Source organism: Ictalurus furcatus, chromosome 14 (genome assembly GCF_023375685.1).
Source record: "Ictalurus furcatus strain D&B chromosome 14, Billie_1.0, whole genome shotgun sequence".
NCBI lineage: Eukaryota > Metazoa > Chordata > Actinopteri > Siluriformes > Ictaluridae > Ictalurus > Ictalurus furcatus.
In genome coordinates, this window is record NC_071268.1 from 24,934,241 (window position 1) to 24,953,493 (window position 19,253).

The 19,253-nt window shown below is 40.1% G+C and overlaps 1 protein-coding gene and 1 non-coding gene across 11 annotated transcripts in view; one reads left to right on the forward strand and one right to left on the reverse strand.

The window, feature by feature from the left end:
- Positions 1-27: 27 nt before the first annotated feature.
- LOC128617903 (heterogeneous nuclear ribonucleoprotein R) overlaps positions 28-19,253 on the forward strand; it is a 24,811-nt gene continuing 5,585 nt past the window's right edge. For 3 of the 10 annotated variants that reach the window (XR_008387634.1, XR_008387633.1, XM_053641130.1), the window contains exons 1-11: positions 28-197; positions 5,423-5,580; positions 5,837-5,955; positions 6,809-6,916; positions 7,033-7,146; positions 8,662-8,838; positions 8,980-9,115; positions 9,334-9,539; positions 9,648-9,797; positions 9,987-10,108; positions 10,411-11,052. Coding sequence is in view for 3 of the 10 variants with exons in the window: in XM_053641130.1 (XP_053497105.1) it covers positions 5,427-5,580; positions 5,837-5,955; positions 6,809-6,916; positions 7,033-7,146; positions 8,662-8,838; positions 8,980-9,115; positions 9,334-9,539; positions 9,648-9,797; positions 9,987-10,108; positions 10,411-11,023 (1,899 nt within the window). In the remaining 7 variants the exon portion in view is untranslated. Of the gene's footprint in view, positions 198-3,265; positions 3,444-5,422; positions 5,581-5,836; positions 5,956-6,808; positions 6,917-7,032; positions 7,147-8,661; positions 8,839-8,979; positions 9,116-9,333; positions 9,540-9,647; positions 9,798-9,986; positions 10,109-10,410; positions 11,053-11,211; positions 12,058-16,109; positions 16,182-17,359; positions 17,476-17,786; positions 17,860-19,253 lie in introns of those variants that run through there. The other 7 variants (XR_008387630.1, XR_008387628.1, XR_008387631.1 and 4 more) reach the window with 6 other exon arrangements.
- On the reverse strand, positions 1,112-1,183 carry trnaw-cca (transfer RNA tryptophan (anticodon CCA)). The gene has a single exon. It is a non-coding gene; the product is annotated as a tRNA-Trp (tRNA).

The following is a 19,253-nucleotide window of genomic DNA, read 5'->3' on the forward strand; positions in this document are numbered from 1 at the left end:
GGCTGCATCGGTCTTTCGCTCTGCACAATAAAGGGCAACCGCCTGCGTGTCAATACGGAGTTCAGGGTGAAACTTTTCCACGGGCGTCCTCCAGTTTGCTTGTTTTCCAGAAAAGCTGAAAGGACTCGCGCAGCCCAGCCAGGAGACGCCAAATTTTCGTGGAAATTAGACAACACTCGCATACTTGTCCTCTGAAGGTAAAAAGGTTTATTACAGAAAGATGGTTAATACAGGATAGAATAAAGCAGGATAGAATAATGAGAGCGCCCTGAAGCGCTTGTGCTGAACCACTACTATATATATATATGAAACGCAGAGCATGACACACATCTGTGTACCGATAAGAAGCGGTTTGAGGTAGTTCAAACAGGCTTTGTTTTAAGGTCTTAGAAAATGTTTAGACGAACCCTGAACAGAAGAACATGTTTGTGTTTCTGTAAGCAGATAAACATTCTGTACTGATCTCAGTGACATGACATGGCGTTCTTAGGCGTTCTCCTCGGATGAACATGAACAGAACAAGAACAAAACTATTACAAAGTAAAAATGAATAATTTCCCTCACACACACGATGTTGAAAACAACACAAAATGTGTTGTCCTTAATATAGGCACGCAGGTGTGTTGAAAATTAACACGTGTTATCTGTTTTAAGAGTGTATGCAATTGTCAGACTTGATCATGAGAAGATAATGGCATTGGAATTGAGCAGAACAATTTGCCTGCATCCAGTAGTCACATGCCAAATTCATTTCTTTTATTATAACGAACAAAAAACAGCCCTGTGAATTTGGCATATTACCCTACACCTATATATCATGCAGTCATTATGTTTTTGAAATAGCATAGGAAAAAATGAGCAGATATTTTCCTTTTTCATACACAGCGTTTACTAAACTGTATATGAATAAACTTAGACTGTAAAGTACGCCCTCGAGTGGCTCATGGGTTTATTCTCCCAGGAGAAAACTCAGTTTGGTCAATTCAGTAACTCAGTGTTGGTTATGTAGAAACTCTCAGAACATGCGGATGTTTACAGATGTATTGTTGCAGTTGTTTTGATCGCACCTCTAAGCCAGATTTTTATTCCCAAAGGAGAGAAATAAACAGCGTGACCCCGACGTGATTTGAACACGCAACCTTCTGATCTGGAGTCAGACGCGCTACCGTTGCGCCACGAGGTCTCGTACGTCCAGTTTCAGGGTTAATGCATTTAAATGCCTCTGTTGCCATAGAAACGCGATCTTTAAAATAATTCTGAAAGCTCATTTTAGACCAGATGACGCTACAACCTGTGTTATTATTATAGAATTAAGACCATAAGCCATTAAGATGTTTTTATTTTTGCTAGAGACAAGTTAAAACCTTGTTCAATTTCAAAAAAATAAATAAATCCACAAAAACCGAAATACAAAGTAAATGTTACAAAATAATAAATCCTACAACATGGTGACCGAAACTGAAACATACACCTGTTTCCAGACTTTTATATAGACCTGTTCACTAAAGAAATGTTTGTAATGTATTCTGTACCTATTTATCTAATATCCTATGTAATTAATAAAACACTTGTTGGGGTTGTGTTGTTATAGTAAAATAAAATGTAGCAATAATAATAATAATAATAATAATAATAATTCTCCAATAACAGTGTGTTGTAAAATGTTTTATTCGTCTTAAACCACAGCAATTAAACAATTACAGTTTTGAATTTATTAATGAATGAGAAATCATACTTTTTATCCGTTTATATTACATTTAATGTTATGGACACAAGTCCATGACACAAGTTAGCCCTGCTGAAAAAAACAAACAAAAAACAATAGAAACCCTCATAAAATTTGTATTGGTTTTAATGGTTATAATTGGAATTGTATTGGTTTTAATGGAAGCTGTGATGGTCCCTTTGGGTCTCTACTGGTAATTTGTTGCCTTTTATTCATGGCATGTAATACCTGGAACCTATCCCAGGGAGCATGGGGCACAAGTCGGGGTACACTCTGAACAAGGTGCCAATCCATCGCAGGGCACAATCACATACACATTCACACACCCATTCATACACTATGGACACTTTGGACATGCCAATCAGCCTACCATGCATGTCTTTGGACCTGGGGAGGAAACTGGAGTACCCGGAGGAACCCACAGCACAGGGAGAACATGCAAACTCCACACACACAGAGCAGTGGCGGGACTCGAACCCCCAAGTCTCTCACTTTTTTTTTATTTGTTACACAGACTCCTGAAATGTTAAGTTAGAGTCTCCTTACAGAAAAAAAATCACTCTATGAACAGTTACACACAAAATTTTTTAAAACTGTATTTATTATTTTGACTTTCATTCTGGGGTTAACCACATATGGGCGTGATGATCAGGTGTCCACATACTTTTGGCCGTAATTGACATAAACCTGTGATTTGATCTATAGCTGCACTATTGTCAGAGATGCTGTTATAGGAAATTATCAACACCTTCTCACCAAGGTGCTTTAGTGATCTATTCTTTTGGGCAGTTGTCTTCATTTGCTTTCAGTAGATGGATGGATGGATTGATTGATTGGTTGATTGATGTCTCACCTATTGTCATTTGCAAATATTTTGCATGACAAATGAATGTACTAGATGAAGCAATTATGTTACAGCTAGCACAGCTATATTACAATGCCAGTGTCACGTGACGATCGTTAATCATTAATCAACAGACCAGCGCGTGCACGCGCCAAGCGTGGAACGCGCATTTCGTTCTAATTCTATTTCTGGAACACTGGAACGCTGCATCCTGTCGGTTACCACTGGCGCGCGCTCTTCACTCGTATTCGGATTCTAGAAACCAGTTCGCTCTGCGCCCGAGCCCGGCTTCTTCTGTTCGCGAATGGAGGCGCGCGCTCCGCCTGCGCAAAGTACGTGCGCAGTCTGGCGCCATTGGGGGTTCGAGTCCAATCCAAAGCTACAAAATAAAACAAATAAATAAATAAAATCAGAGGGCCCTACTTTACTCACTTCTCCTCGCTGTTAGAAATAAAAAAAGCAATCGTGTTTCATGGTACCGTTTTAATATCACACGGAAAAAAAATCTCGAACTGAAATATGTTCCATGTTAAACAGCGTTATTTAAACAAATCTACCAAAAAAAGTGGTCGAGTGGAAGTGGGGGTGGAATGTGGGCGTGGTGGAATTGGAATCGAGACACGGGATTGGCTGGTGGCTTCGCCGCGCCGCGCGAGGAAGTGGCGTTGTTTGAGCGACCAGGGCTTTTGTGTGTGTATATGCGCGCGCGCGCGTGTATGTGTGTGTGTCTCGTGGATCTCCAGTTACACACGCGCTCATTCACGTTTCCTGTGGCTTTTATTTTCCGGCGCGTCTGTTGAGGCGTTCAACTGTACAGCAGTCGTTCCGTGGGATAAAATAATAACAACAATAATAATAATACTATTCATATCGGTAAGCTTCCTCAAAACGGTGTTTTTATTTAAATTGTTAATTTGGCGGTTGGTCGATTTGAATCTGTGAAAGGATTCCACGGCTAGGCCGCGGCTAATACACTGTAGCTAATACGGTTTAGCCGGTTTGCTAGCTGCTCCAACCGTCTCTTTTGTTTTAAATGTGTTTGTTTGTTCGTTGTTACTGATAACATTTTATCAACTTTATCTGTTTAGCCCATGGTGTCGATAATGGAACAGCTTGGAGTTAGCTTAATTGTGGTTTTCGGGTTGTTTGAGCTAGCTAGCTAGCTGGCTAGCATGGTGTGGCGCTAGTTTTGTTAAGGGGGCGGAACGCTTGTGTGTGTGTGTGTGTGTGTGTGTGTGTGTGTGTGTGTGTGTTAGCACGTCTTAGTGGAATTATTTATGACTGTAGAAAAAGGATTTTCGTCTTTCTCGAAGAAAACACAAGCTGTGTAGCTAAACTAGCTATTGACTATACGCGCGTGCTTTTAACTATCAGCGAACACGCGCGTGCTAGGTGAAGTGTTAGCGTTTCTGCGTGATCAGGGTTTTGTTTATTTTATTTAATTTATTAAACCCAGTTTTAAGATGTCGCTGACACGATGATGATTGAGCTATCTAAACAATTCGCCGTGCATTTTTTTAAAAATTAAATTTAAATGAAACATAGTTGTTTTTATTTTTATGTTAGACCCGGACGGACTTGGTTTCATATTGTTTGTTGTCTGGGAAGGGGGCGGGAACGCTGTGGCGCGCGCGCTTGCTCGCTCGTGTAGCCTGATGCAAGGGTACACAACCCTTTGTGTTACCTTTCAGAGTTAAATAATATTTTCTAAGGACCATCTTATATTTTTAACAGATGTAAAGGGGGAAAAATTCTTAACAGTAGTGTTTACCTGGTAATTGTATGTAATGGAGGTTTTTATTCCTAAACTTTTCGATTAAACAGTGTCATGGCAACAACAGCCCTTCCTACAGTGTGTGCATATACATATATTTTTTTTCAAGGATTGAACCCCCTTTCATTCACGTGACCAACCATTAAGCGTACAACATGGCATAATCAACAAGTAGTGGAAAGTAATTCCCAGTACTGCAGAACCACAAGTCCAGGGGTTGGACCCGGACTTGATCCTGATCCCACTCCTCCTCTAATCCCGAACGCATGAGACGCTCTACAGCACCGAACAGCACACATCCTGCTTGAAACAGAACGAGCTGTCTACACTTCGCCTAGGCGTCTGGTTCAAATCTGCTTGGATCGGACCGACTCAACCCCGTGGACTTTTTTGATTCTTGGATACACGTCCTGGATGTACACCATGGAACTCTCTGTGAACCACGGACCCCACCGCCAGTGCCGTTTCTGTAGTACTGAACATTAGCCATTATTTTTGTGGGTTGGTTGGCCTCAAATGAAGCTCAAATCCCTTAAATGCCCTTCTTTCTTTCAAGTAGTTTTGAGATCGGTTATTCGTTAAAATCTCTTGTGCTGTCGGTATGTATTGCATTGTTGTTGTAAGCTGAAAGACCGAGACGCTGCGAGGAAAAACGTAACTAGTGTGCATGGCTGCGTAGCCACAATATATAGTGGTTTTGTTCTGATCAGGAGTGCCGTGGTGTGTAAAGGGTTAGGGTCATGCTCAGAGTGAATACAAAGTGTAAGGTGTATACAACAGCAGTTTATTACACAGCTAAAGGGTTTTCAGTGTAGCTACATCACCTGTACAGAGAAACCAAGGCTGATGATGTGTGATTTTGCTTGATTCCAGAGGGGGGTGTGTGTAAATTTCTGTCAAGTTGCAGCTGGGTGCAAAAGAGATCAGAACCAGTGGTGTAAAGAAACTCGACTGAGTAACAGAAATTGCTTTTAAAAAATATTTTTAAGGTAACCCTCTGACCATACTCTGACTTACTGTAGCATCCATACTCGAGCTGATGTTCTCTTTCTCTCTGTATTTCTTTTTTTTCTCTCAGAGGAATGGCTGCTGAAGTGAATGGCAGCTCTGCTCCTGCAAAAGAAGAAGAGGAGCCTATGGACGTTTCGACGACGCACACAGAGAACTACCAGACTCTCATTGATGCTGGACTTCCCCAGAAAGTAGCTGAGAGTTTGGACAACATCTTCCAGACTGGTGAGCTGGTTATAAATAACTCCACCGCAAATACACAGTCTATGTTACAGCCCGTTTACATGCTTTACACGAAGAGAAGGGCTCAGCAAGAGTAAATACTTTCGTAAACACTTTCAGAAGAACTTTTTGAGCAAGTTTACTTTCATAAGGAACCTAAAACAGGTTAATTTTAGCTCGTTTGAGGTTCTGGTGTTTTGTGGCGGTATGGTGTGTGTGCATGCATAGCAAAAGGATTTTGTGTGTGTGTATGCTGCAGGTTTGGTGGCCTATGCTGATCTTGATGAGAGGGCGATCGATGCTCTGCGTGAGTTTAACGAAGAGGGAGCTCTGTCTGTACTGCAGCAGTTTAAAGAGAGTGACTTGTCTCATGTTCAGGTGAGTCCTTCGGTTGTTCTCTTTGAACCGAAAACCTTTTATAAGATCCTTTTGTTCAGTGTAAAGTGAATCATTTTTGTTTGTCAATACGTTTACACGGACAACAATAATCCAATGTTAACCTGATTAAGACAATGCTCTGATTAAGAAACTAGCATGTAAACAGCAATTTTTAATTACCTTAATCAGACTAAAGTCATACTCCAAGTAAACACAAATGGAATTAAGTCCTGTGGAGTATTCCTGTTTTAGTCGCATTATCGACGTGTATTACAGACATGTACACACCTTAATTACACTATTAACGTCGTGTGGGAGTTTTCACCGCATTTTGCGACAGGACATGTACACACACTGCAGTGCTCAACCGTTTGAGGCAAACAAGAGAGCACGGCTGCGTCCGAAACCGCGTACTTACCTACTATATAGTAGGTGTATACACGTATATCAGCTACTATATAGTAGGTAAGTATGCGGTAAGGGACACAGCCCACGCTTCAAGCAGTCCTCTGTTTGCACGTATAGCATGATAAATAATTAACTGCACTTGAAGCGTTCGTAAAATTAAAAATGAAACACCCAAAACTGTATACGGTACCATAACGAAGACCAACTGTATGTCGATACGTGAAATTCTGGAGGGACGGCGTGGCATGGAGACGTAATGACGTGATGTTAATCGATCTATGTTCTATAACATGTAAAACAGGAACAGGAAAGGAGTAATCTAAAAGCGACTCATGTAAACACCTTAATCAGTATATTGTCTTACTCAGAATAAGGTCACTAATTAGATTACTGCTGTCCATGTAAACATACTGAGTGTCTTAATTGTTTCTGTGATGCCTTGCAGAATAAGAGCGCTTTCCTGTGTGGTGTCATGAAGACCTACAGACAGAGGGAAAAGCAAGGCAGCAAAATACAGGAATCCACAAAAGGCCCTGACGAGTCCAAGATAAAGGTGAACTGTTTTTTTTTTCTTCTTCTTCTTTTGGAGAGTGAGCAATGGAGACTTGCGTGTTCAGGCACTGGATTTTATTTTGTCTCACGCTGATGACATCACTGCCCTGCCCACAGACTTTGCTGGAGAGGACCGGATATACCCTGGATGTCACTACAGGCCAGAGGAAATATGGCGGCCCGCCCCCAGAGGCAGTTTTCTCGGGCACGCAGCCTGGTATTGGCACCGAGGTAATATTTTTCAGCAAGTTTTTTTGTACGTTAACTTCTGTTAACTCGCACGGCAAACAGAAAAAAACTGGTTTAACAATGCATAAGGGTAGTTTCGTGTCGGTTAGTCTTTTTGTGAGAGTGGTCTGAATCAGGGCAAAACGAATACGTTTGGTTTTGTTTCACACTGAATGTGATTATATGACCCAAAATGTAATAAATAAATAAAAGTTGGGTGAGGGTGTGTGTAAAGAGACCAAGCCAGTAAGGCAAGAGGATTCAGGGCTGTTCCGAGTAATAAACAGGTTATAATCCATAATCAGCAAAGTAGCATTAACAAGAAGGCAATGCAGAAAGTGATGGTGTAACTCCAGCCATCATAGTGTGTAATGCACTTGTAAAACTTTTACATTCATTGATTAGAAATAAAGCATCTGGAAAACACACCTTTGTCCAATGTGTCTAGATACCACTGGATAACCAAAGTTGTGTCCCAAATGATGTACTACACACTTACGCTATGCACTATATGCTCTGCCATCTAATGTATGAATTTTAGAACGGTAGTATCGTCTTAAATGGAACATGGCTCGTTTATTGTTGTTTTGTTTTTATTAACGAACCCGGAATTGTAAGCCGTTTCTCAGACGACAGCACGTGACATCAGATGCACATTACGCGACACCGCTATCTTTAGCAGAATACCCAGTCAATGTTACCTTTCATGTCCAACATAACCCCAGTCTTCATCAGACAAAGGTGTAATCAAGAGCGTTGAAACGTGTGACCTCTAAGGCAGGGGAGCATTTTGTATTAAATGCAGCAAAGAAGATTGAAACCTGTAAACTTTACCAAACGGAGCTTGTGCAGCATGGAAGCATGACGGTGATGCACGAGTTCAAATTTATGTTTATATCTAAAATGCTCCACTGTGTGCGAGGGTTTGGGGACGCTCGTGCGAGTTCCCTAAGAGGTTCAGTTTAAATCAAGTTTGTCAGTACAGTTGCAGTCAAAATGATTCAACCGCCATTGCAAATCAGGTTTGTTGTCAAAATTTACAGATTTTCAGCTGTTTGCAATGAACAAATCAAACTAAAATAACTTAAATAGTTCACCACAGCGAATGCTTCAAGTGGTTTCCCCAAATTCAACTGAAAATACAACTTCTAATTTCTCCAGTTTCAAAATTATTCAACTTCCTGATTAGAATCCCTCACAACAGCACAAATATGCAAAACAGGTGTTGTCTCAAGCACACCTGATATAACTAATCAAGGGCTTCATTAGTTGCACCAGGTGTGCTTGAGCTGGTTAGAGGATTGTTGAGTGTCACATATAAGACTTGAAAAAGTCTTATATCTATATGAAGAAGTTTTACTGCGTCAGAGTTGATAAATTTTTTCAGTTCTCCCAGAGGTGGGTCGGAGAGCACCTCACTCAGACACTCCTTCAGTCTTCGAATCAAATGGACTTGAAAGTCTTTTGTTCTTTGAATGCTGTGAAGGTACTGATTCTTTCATTTTACTGCACGTGTAGGTGTTCGTGGGGAAAATTCCTCGGGACTTGTATGAAGACGAGCTGGTTCCGCTGTTTGAGAAGGCAGGACCCATATGGGACCTGAGGTTAATGATGGACCCTCTGTCCGGACAGAACCGCGGCTATGCGTTCATCACCTTCTGCAGCAAAGACGCTGCACAGGAGGCTGTCAAACTGGTGAGTGTGCAGAACACCACACTGACACACTTCCACACTGCACCCAGAAATGGGAGAACCCCTTACAATAGTAACCTGAATTGAATTAGCGTGATTGTATACAATCAACACGTACTTGTGTTCTCTCTCTCTCTCACACAGTGTGATAATTATGAGATCAGGCCAGGGAAGTATTTGGGTGTCTGCATATCGGTCGCCAACAACCGACTGTTTGTGGGCTCCATTCCAAAGAACAAGACCAGGGAGAGTATTTTGGAGGACTTTGGCAAAGTGACAGGTCAGAACCCTCCAAACATGCAATTATTTGTAAAACAATTAATCTACATTGGGTATATTTTAATACCCAAGAAACTAGTAGAAGGGTATGATAGCATTTCTAATTCTCAGCCGTTTATATGGTAGAGTCCTGTAAAGTTCTTGTTTGTCTCTGTATTGAGTGCAAAGGCTTATATTTGGTTCGAATATCGTGTGTGTGTGCTGGCGTGCCTGTTCCAGAGGGTCTACAGGAAGTGATTCTGTACACGCAAGCCGACGACAAGAAGAAGAACCGAGGTTTCTGCTTTCTAGAGTATGAGGACCACAAGTCAGCAGCGCAGGCCCGCCGCCGCCTCATGAGCGGCAAAATTAAGGTGTGGGGCAATCCCGTGACTGTGGAGTGGGCCGATCCGGTCGCTGAGCCTGACCCTGAGGTCATGGCCAAGGTGGGGTTGTTTTTAACGTTGTGTAGATGAAAGACTCGGTGAATGAATTCACATCAGGATTTATTTAAAGGAGGTTCTCTCAAAATGTTTTCTCAATAACTCTTTCAGGTGAAGGTGCTGTTTGTCCGTAAGCTAGCCACTTCTGTCACAGAGGAGCTGTTGGAGAAGACCTTCTCGCAGTTTGGGAAACTGGAACGTGTTAAGAAACTGAAAGACTATGCTTTCGTTCACTTTGAGGAGAGGGACGCTGCTGTTAAGGTAATAATAAAATTAGGCAGAATGTGTGATCATTCACTTGAGGGGCAGGGCGGATTATCGGCTTTATTGTACCTGCACATGTTTTTCTACATGACAAATGACGTAACAGGAAATTAATTTTAAGGGCAAGAGCACTTGATGTGCTGAATAAATGCGATGTTGAATTCTGTGCGTTTGTGTGTGTGTCAGGCCATGGAAGAGATGAATGGGAAGGAGCTTGGGGGAGAGGAGATTGAGATTGTCCTGGCTAAGCCTCCAGATAAGAAGAGGAAAGAGCGGCAAGCTGCCCGACAGACCAGCAGAAACACAGGGTGAGACTTTGCACACACTCAGAAGAGAGAAAAGGCCAGAAAACCTGTTTACTCAAAACTCGCATGTAATAACCTTAAGTCTAATAGCTGTGGTATGATATGAGAGAAAGTCTGATCAAAACAGCTGTTATGAGTTTTATCCACTCTGCATAAGAGTTTGCATTGGGGTTAAACAGGTTTTCAGTTGGTTATGAAGTTTGCAATGATGTTCCTCTTCACTGTTAATCCGCATAGATCAGGTCGAAAGATGCTCAAAATGCACCAAGGTACACTTTTCAGAATCCTTGTTGTCATCTGTGCAGGTATGATGATTATTACTACTACCCCCCACCTCGCATGCCACCCCCGGGCCGCGTCCGTGGACGAGGTGGTCGCGGTGGCTATTCTTACCCACCCGATTACTACGGCTATGAAGAATACTACGATGACTACTACGGTTACGATTACCATGACTACCGTGGTGGTTATGATGATCCCTACTATGGGTATGAAGAAGTGTACCCGATAAGGGGACGTGGCAACCGAGGGAGCCGTGGAGCTCCGCCTCCTCCCAGAGCACGCGGGGTTCCCCCGGCTCGTGGCAGAGGCGGCTATGTGCCGAGGGGAGGCGCCCCCATGGGGGCAGGACGAGGAGGACGCGGAGGAGGACGAGGCGGCCCTTTCCAATCACCCAGGGGTGGACGTGGCACCAGGGGTGCCCGTGGGAATCGTGGTGGCAACGTGGGTGGAAAGAGAAAGGCAGACGTGTTTAACCAACCGGATTCAAAACGACGCCAGACGACCAATCAGCAGAACTGGGGGTCGCAGCCAATCGCTCAGCAGCCGTTACAGCAAGGGGGCGACTACTCCAGTAACTACTACAGCAACGACACCCTGGAGTTCTCCCAAGATTCCTACGGGCAGCAGTGGAAGTAGACGACACACACATCACCCCCCATGAAAAGGTATTTGGCAACAATAAGAGAAAGGAAAAAAAAAATCACCAAAAGTAAATTAAACGCAACTCGAACACGTTCCCACCGTCCTCCTGTGGAAAAAAAAAAAACACTCAGACGTTGATTGGCTGGCAGTGTTTGACTTCTATTCTCCTTCTCCCTCCGTAGAGTATGTCAGTGACACAATAAGGATACGCCCCAGAATTGGCTTCACAAATCCTGATTGGCTGAAAGTACGTTTTGGCTGAAGACAAGAATGTATCCGTTCCTCCTCCTTCCCTTGATTGGTTTGCTCTCTCTTTCTCACACTCTCACACACGAATGACTGGGACATTTTTGTCTTAAATCATGCTCCACTTTTATCCCTTCCATTTGTTCTTTGTTTTAAAAGCCAGCAATGAACATTTTAAAAGAAACGAGAACTTTGACTTCTTTAAAAAATAAAAATAAAAAAAAAATTCATAAATAAAAAAAAAGACAAAAAAGTCTGTACGTTTAAAATCATGAAATGGTCTTACAGAAAGCTCCTGTCCAAACATTCATTCACCCCAACCCCCCCCATTCGAAAGACATCTATACTGTACACTCTCTTATTACCCCCGATCTCTTTTACTCTCTCTCTCTCTCTCTCTCGTTCTGTGGTTTATGATAGTGGCATAGGGTCTTGCTTGTACATAATGGCTATGACTAGAGCTTCATTTTCTTTTCTTTTTTTGGAAGTGGAGAAAAGAATCCACGGGAAGGAACAACAAAATTTTGTAGCTGGAAGTACCGTTAAAAGTGTATGTTTAGCATTTCTAGAAAGTAGTTAAATTGTGGTTTTTTTTTTTTTTTTTTTTTTTTTTTTTAAACCTGACATAACTTCAGACTTTTTTTTTCTTTTTTGAAATTTGCTCGTTAGGACTTTTGGTTTGGCTCACCTTAAGAGCCCTGACAGTTTGTTCTCTGATGTTTGTATTTATAACTTTTATTTTTTGTTTGTTCCGTTTCAATAAAAACTCATCCGAGCAACAATTGGTCAAGTAACTTGAAACTCAATGTTTGTGATTTTGTAAATTTTTATTTGGATTTGTACCATTCATCATTGCTTAGGAACATGGACAAACAAAAACACATTCTTAGGTCAAATCACAATTTAAATGCATATATTTTGGCTTTTTGTTTTTTTCTTTTAAACATTCACATCATTGGAGGAATTGCCTTTTCTTTCCTCACTGATGCTGTATAAAGATTAAGGAGCTACATAGCTTAATGTCTAATTTTTTTTTATGTAAATAAAACTTCTTTCAGGAGCAGGTGAAAATTTTGTCACGCAGCAGCACAGACAGTGTTACAACAGGGTTCTTGCACACGTCTGGTATAGAATTTCATATCCCTCATTTACAGACCTGATCATCTACAAATTACAGTAATTAAATCGTTTTAGAAAAAGTACATCTATTTAGTTGTAATATGGGAGCAAGATGCCAATGATCCTTATTTATCAAAGGTGCATGTGTTCAAATCTGATCACAAAACAATTTTATTTCTCTATCTGTACAGACTCCTCACATCTGGCTGTAGTGTGTGTACGTTTAAGCACAACGTTTTAACAATCTGAACAATGGTTGCAATTAAATCATCAAAATAAATCTCACCATTATCAGTAAGTGTAGGAAGTAATGATTTGAGTAGATTAAACGTGAATCAGAGACTCAAATGTGAATTCTTATCAACTCATTAGTTTTTCACTCCTTTGCATACTGTAGGCTGTTTAAAAAAGACATAAGCATCTGATGGGTACATAAAAAAAAAACTAGTGAGTGGTAACACGTGTCTATGCAGCCAAAGCTGATTCTTTAATTGCACTTCAGATCACCGCTTGTTTAAAGGTGAAACGTTCATGAATTATTTTATATGTCGATATCTGCACTAAAATGTTTACTCATTGCTATGCAACTTTGATGAATAAGCGACAGGGTCGTGAAGCGTTAACTTTAACTCTCCTAATGCATATTTTATGCATTTGACTCCTTTCATAGCACGGCTACAGACCTTTTAATAGAATCAATAAATTGGAAAACGAAATAAATAAATAAATAAAAAGCCCTAAGTAGATATGGCAAGAACCCTGTGTAAACTATTACTTGCATCATGCTGTCGGAACAATTTACACACAGTGGATATAAAAAGTCTACACACCCCTGTTAAAGTTCCCGGTTTTTATGGTGTAAAAAATGAAAGCAAGATAAGTCATGTCAGATCTTTTTCCACCTTTTAATGGAACCAGCAAAATTCAGGTAAACAAACATTTTAGGAAAAAGAAAAAACCTATGTTGAATGACCTGGTTGAATAAGTGCACACCCTTTAACTATTACTTTGTTAAAGCACCTTTTACTTATAACACAGCACTCAGTCTTTTTGGATTTGCGAATTTTATTACAGTCTTCCTTGCAATGCTCCCGATCTGTCAAACTGTGAAGAAATCTCCTGTGCACAATGCTCTTCAGGTCATTCCACAGGTTTTTAATACTATTTAGATCTGGGCTCTGACTGGGACAATCCATAATGTTGATCACCTTCTGAAGCCTTTCCTTTGTTGACTTGGATTTGTGCTTTGTGCCAAAACTGATTGGGATTTAGAGCTCTTCATGCTTATCTCCGTTAGAGACCCAATCCTTGCTGAAGAGAAGCAGCCTCACAGCATGATTCTTCCACCACCATGCTTCTCCATGAGTCTGGTGGTATTTAGGTGATGAGCTGTCTTGTTTTTGTGCCAAACATATCTTTTTATAATTATGCCCAAACGTTCTGTATTGGTCTCATCAGACCATGACACATTTTGCCACATGGTTTGGGCTGATTTAGACGACTTGGATGTCTTTCCTTGAGAAAGAGCTTCTGTCTCGCGACCCTACCCCATAGCCCAGACATGTGAAGAATTTAAGAGATTGGTGTCACTTACAAGCCTCCAGTACTTACCAGATATTCCTGCAGCTCCTTTAATGTTGCTGTAGGTCTCATGGCAGCCTCCCTGGTAAGTTTTCTTCTTGTCCTTGTGGAGGAACGTCCTGTTTTTGATGATGTCGCCATGGTGCCCCATTTTCACCACTTGTTAATCACTGCCTTCACGGTGTCCTATGGTATGTTTAATGTTTTGGAAATTCCTTTTTTTACCCCTCTCCTGATCGATACCTTTCGACAGTGAGACCCTGTACATGCTTTGTTGTGAAGATGTCAGTACTGTTCTACAGAAACTGCTGGTTTTTATTTGGCGTTAATCAGAATCACTTCATTGATGATAGCTGTAGTATGATTACTTTTGAACATGAGTTTGAATGTGATTTGGTTAATTATGAGCATAGTCACATGCACCATTATGAGTGCACGCACTTATACAGCCAGGTTATATTTAAAATGTAAATACATTTTACATTCATACATACATTTAAAAAAAAAAAAATCCATTTGTTTTTCCACTTGAATTTCATTGGTTGTTATTATCATATTTAACTTGGGTAAATTTTTTAAATCACAAAAACCCTGCTATTTTAACAGGGGTCTGTAGACTTTTTATATCCACTGTAGCCTAAATGCATAGTTGAGAGAATCTGGTTCAGTTTATTTTTGGCACAGAATGCCATGAACTAAAATTCTGTCATGGTGAGTAAATGGCCGACGGCCTGTTTGTACATCATAACTATGACATTATTGAAGCTTAATTTGAATTAGAGCTGAGTTAGTGCTTTGATATCGAGAGCCCATGAATAAATATATTCGTGTATGCAGAACTGAATTGACGATTTGTACTAAATGTACGCCATCATCCCCTTACCCCAAATATAGTCCTTTGCTTCTATAGCATTGCACTGGAGCTTAAAGGTTGTCTTTTCCATCAATATATTCCCAAATCTTCACTAAGCTGCATAATTATATTTTTAAACAAATCATCTTGAACTCTTTAACTTTCAGCTTTCCGCTTCATTTCAGCTGTCAGACTTCGGGAGGAGTGTTGTGTAATGTTATTAGTGTAAACTAGTGTGTAGTACCTAGGGTTAGGGATGGGCGATATGACGAAAGTATCATACATGATTGTCGAATTACATTTCTACGATGCCCAATTATGTATCATGATTGATTTATAGGTTTGCTATTTGTTGTAGCAATATGGTAATGTGTATATATATATATTTTTTTTATCTGGTTGATCTGTGTTGGGGGGTTTTTTGTCTAGAAAAAATAAATTCACTTAAAGTTTTTAACAATAACATTTTATTTAAAATAATAAAATAAAGAATATTTAACACTGAAAGGAGGTTTAAAAAAAATTTCAGTTTGTGATTATTGAGGGGGAAAAAACTCTTAATTTTTTTTAAATGTAATAAAAAAGATGCATCACAGAAAAGTGTGTTTATCACAATATCAATATTGTCATATCGGCCAAGCCTAGTAGAAAAAGTTATTCTGGTTATCCAAGATAGCTGTCACAACAGCGTTCAGTGACACTCTGCTCAGATTTCTGTTGGTGTAGTTGTCCGGTATTTGTTAACAGTTGTTAAATCTTGTAGTTCAAGTGCAACAGTAAAGAAGCAAACGTCTGACACCAAGCCTGTCTTGGCTGATCGACTGTTCGGGGCAAGAGGAGGATCGTGTCAGTTAGGGATTTTTATTTATTTATTTATTTATTTTGGTAATATCCAGTCTGAACCGGCCCATCTAAAGCCATCGTGAATAATCTTACATAGCGAGATCTCTCTGAAGCATCTGATGCTAGTAAGGATGCGATGTGGACTGAAATATGAATGTGATTACAGCTGATATGCGTGCTACAGACGTGCAGATTTGCGCTCTAGTGCTGCTTCTTATATCTGCTGAACAGAAACCTCTTGTAAATAATCCAATCCGTAAAAGTATTGGATTATTTTCACCTCGGCTTGAATCAGTCTCGCCTTGCGTTTCTGTCTTATCGATGTGGTCTACACCCCTGCACTATGTGGTGGTAAGTGTGAAGTGTGTGTGCTGCTGTCATCTCCACAGTGTGTATGTGTTTGGTAAGTGTTTGTCCCTTTGTATCTGACTTATCCAGGTATCCGAGCGAGAGAGAGAGCCGTTGCTAGCTTGAGGAACACACCAGAACTGTGTTCTTCTCCAGCAGGGGGTGAGCTGGTCTTTCACACTCCTCTCTCTCTCTCTCTCTCTCTCTCTCTCTCTCTCTCTCTCTCTCTCTCTCTCTCTCTCTCTCTCTTCATCCCACCTTATTTTCTTTCTGTCTTTCTAGCTCACTTGCTTTCTTTCTCTCTCTCTGTTTCTTTATCTTTATCCCACCTTATTCTCTCTTTCTCTCTCTCCCTCTCTGTGAAGTGATAATTGGCCATCCCAAATACTCACATTCCTTACGTTACATTACTGCTACATTTATTTAGATCCATTGACTATCATCCTCTGACGCTTATGACTGCTTTGTAGAGAGACACACAAATCGGACTAGTAGTTTTGTGCGATATTTATTTATTAATTAACCCCCCCCCCCCCCCCGCACTTTCCATCCTGTTTTCTCAACCCCTTCTTAAAGCCTATGTGAGCAAAAACCAAGACATATTCGATCTTTTGGACAACGGATCAAACCACATTTACAAAATTTCAGAGTAGATCTGAGCATATTGGAACAGATGCACTTCTGTACAATCCAACCCCCCCCCCCTTCCCGCACTTTAAACAATAAATAAATAAATAAAATAATTTCAGACCTAACAAGAAAATAAAAATCTGAAACCCACCCAAATGACTTTCAACATCAACTCCTATACATTAGAGAAATACATCCACCAGATACCCCTATATATACAGATGGATCCGTGTATCATCTGCATTTGTGATCAATCACCAGAAAAAGGAATATCCATCCCTAAGAACAACTAAATTTTTACAGCAGAGGCAACCGCTATCATCTTAGCACTGGCCTTCATAAAGACTAGGCAACATAAAAACTGTTTACAGATTCAAAATCATGTCTTCAAGCAATATCATCCCTAAAACATGATCACCCAACACTTGTAAAGATTCTTGAGGCCCATAATTTTAATATTTACTTCTGCTGGGTACCAGGACACTGTGGAATCTTGGGAAATGAAGAAGCAGACACTGCTGCAAAAGAAGCATTATCAGCGGATTTCAAAAAGTGTCTATATAATATCTCCCACTGACCTGAAACCCATAATAAACTCATATTAACAATAAATGGCTGAATGGGACCAATGCACCATGAACAAACTTCATGAAATCAGCCATATTGTTTGCAAAAGTAACGTTTCTCTGTTTTCATATCGCTGGGACCAGATCGTCTCCACCCGCTGTCAAATAGCTCACTCCAGGATGACACACAAGTTTTTAAATATTAGGAGAAGACTCGCCAACATGTACCTTCCGCCAAAGTCCATTATCCTTGAAACCCCGTGAGAACCATTTTTTTTTTTTTAATTTTATTCAGTCAACATTCTGGAAGAAATTTTTTACAAAGTCAAACCTAATGCAATTTGAGTTTTTAAGAAAAATAGATTTTAAACACCTTATATAGAGTACCTTAGACATTTCTCGCCATGAAAATAGCCATAGAAGCTGACATGGCATAAAAAAAAACATCCCCCTGCACTTTTGTCATGAAACAAAAAACGGTTTTCCAAAGCCTTAGTCATAAAGATTATTTACACAATTTCAGGCTTAAATATTTACTACACCCTTCCGTACTCTTCTTATTACAATACAGCTGTATTCATCAGTCGGGAACTGCTTTTTGGCAGTGGCAAGCACGAAAACTCAGCTGGGTGGTGGATTTTTAGGTGGGTCTGCATTAACATGCAGTAAACAGTTTAAAAAAAAAAAAAAAAAACCTTATCAGGACGGGCAGTGGTAGCTCAGTGGTTAAGACGTTGGACTACTGATCGGAAGGTAGTCGAGTTCAAATTCCAGCACCACTAAGCTCTCACTGCTGGGCCCTTGAGCAAGGCCCTTAACCCTCCACTGCTCATATGTATAAATGAGGTGAATGTAAGTCTTCCTGGATAAGGACATCTGCCAAATGCCATAAAACGTAAATGTTCTGTATAATCCTTCTACAAGTTGTGTAATATCCACATGGGCTGATTCACTGTTGTTCTGCTGCTCAGTGTTTGAAAACATCTAAGCGCTGACTGACTCGTTATTTAATCTCTTTCTAATTTTCATCACCATTAACATTAGTTGTAAAGTGTTAGATTTGACAGTTAAGTCTAGGCCTATTTGTTGTTTTTTTTTAATCTCATGTCATAAGTGGCATTTTTTTTCTTTCAGACTAAAACCGAATGTTTTTGACCATTTTGTGGCTAAAATTTTTTTGATTGCATCATTAATTAATGCACATGTTAACTGCAGTGTATGCTTGTTTAATGTTAGCTACATTGACAGGTTTCATTTCATATTAATGAACTTGAAGCATTCTCCATTTTCCTAGAATGAAATTCAGGGTACCTTCCCTGTCTAGAGCATGTGAGATGGGGCAAGTGGGTGTGTGTAAGTTAATATTGACAAGTTAAAAAAAAAAAAAAAAAAAAAACCTGTGCAAATCATTCCAGAATCGCACATCTGTTGGCTCGTCTCTCATATTGTTGCTGCCGACTTTAAGGGAACAAATAATGGAACTGAGGTGGTAATTTGTTTTAACATAGGTGTTCTGCCCCAATTAATGTTTAGTATATGTGTATTTACGTATGACTATCCAGATATTCAGAACTGTGCAAAAGTTTTGGGACATGCAAAGAAATGCTGTGAGGCAAAGATGCCTTCGAAAATAATGAAATGCTTCTACATTTAAAAATACTGTAAAGAGCAGTAAACGGTAATGCATGAAACAAAGGCAGTATTTGGTGTGATGACCCTGTGCTTTAAAAAAAAAAAAAAATGCAGTGGTCTGGGGTAGTTTTATAAGCAAATGAGCTGTAAGTTTTATTGAGCATCTTGTTACAGAACCAGACACGGTTCTTCTGGAGACTTTGACTGTTACACTCGCTTCTTATTTTTGCAGTGAAACCCAACAGCCTTCATTGTGGGTTTTTTTTTTTTTGTCTGAAAAGTGTGTCTTACCACTTAATATACTGCTTTCTTTACTGACGTTTTTGTGTAACATTTCATTTTGTGCTGGGAAAAAAAATGTTTGGGAATCAAAAATATTTTTTTGTAGTGACTTGATAGTGTAGAA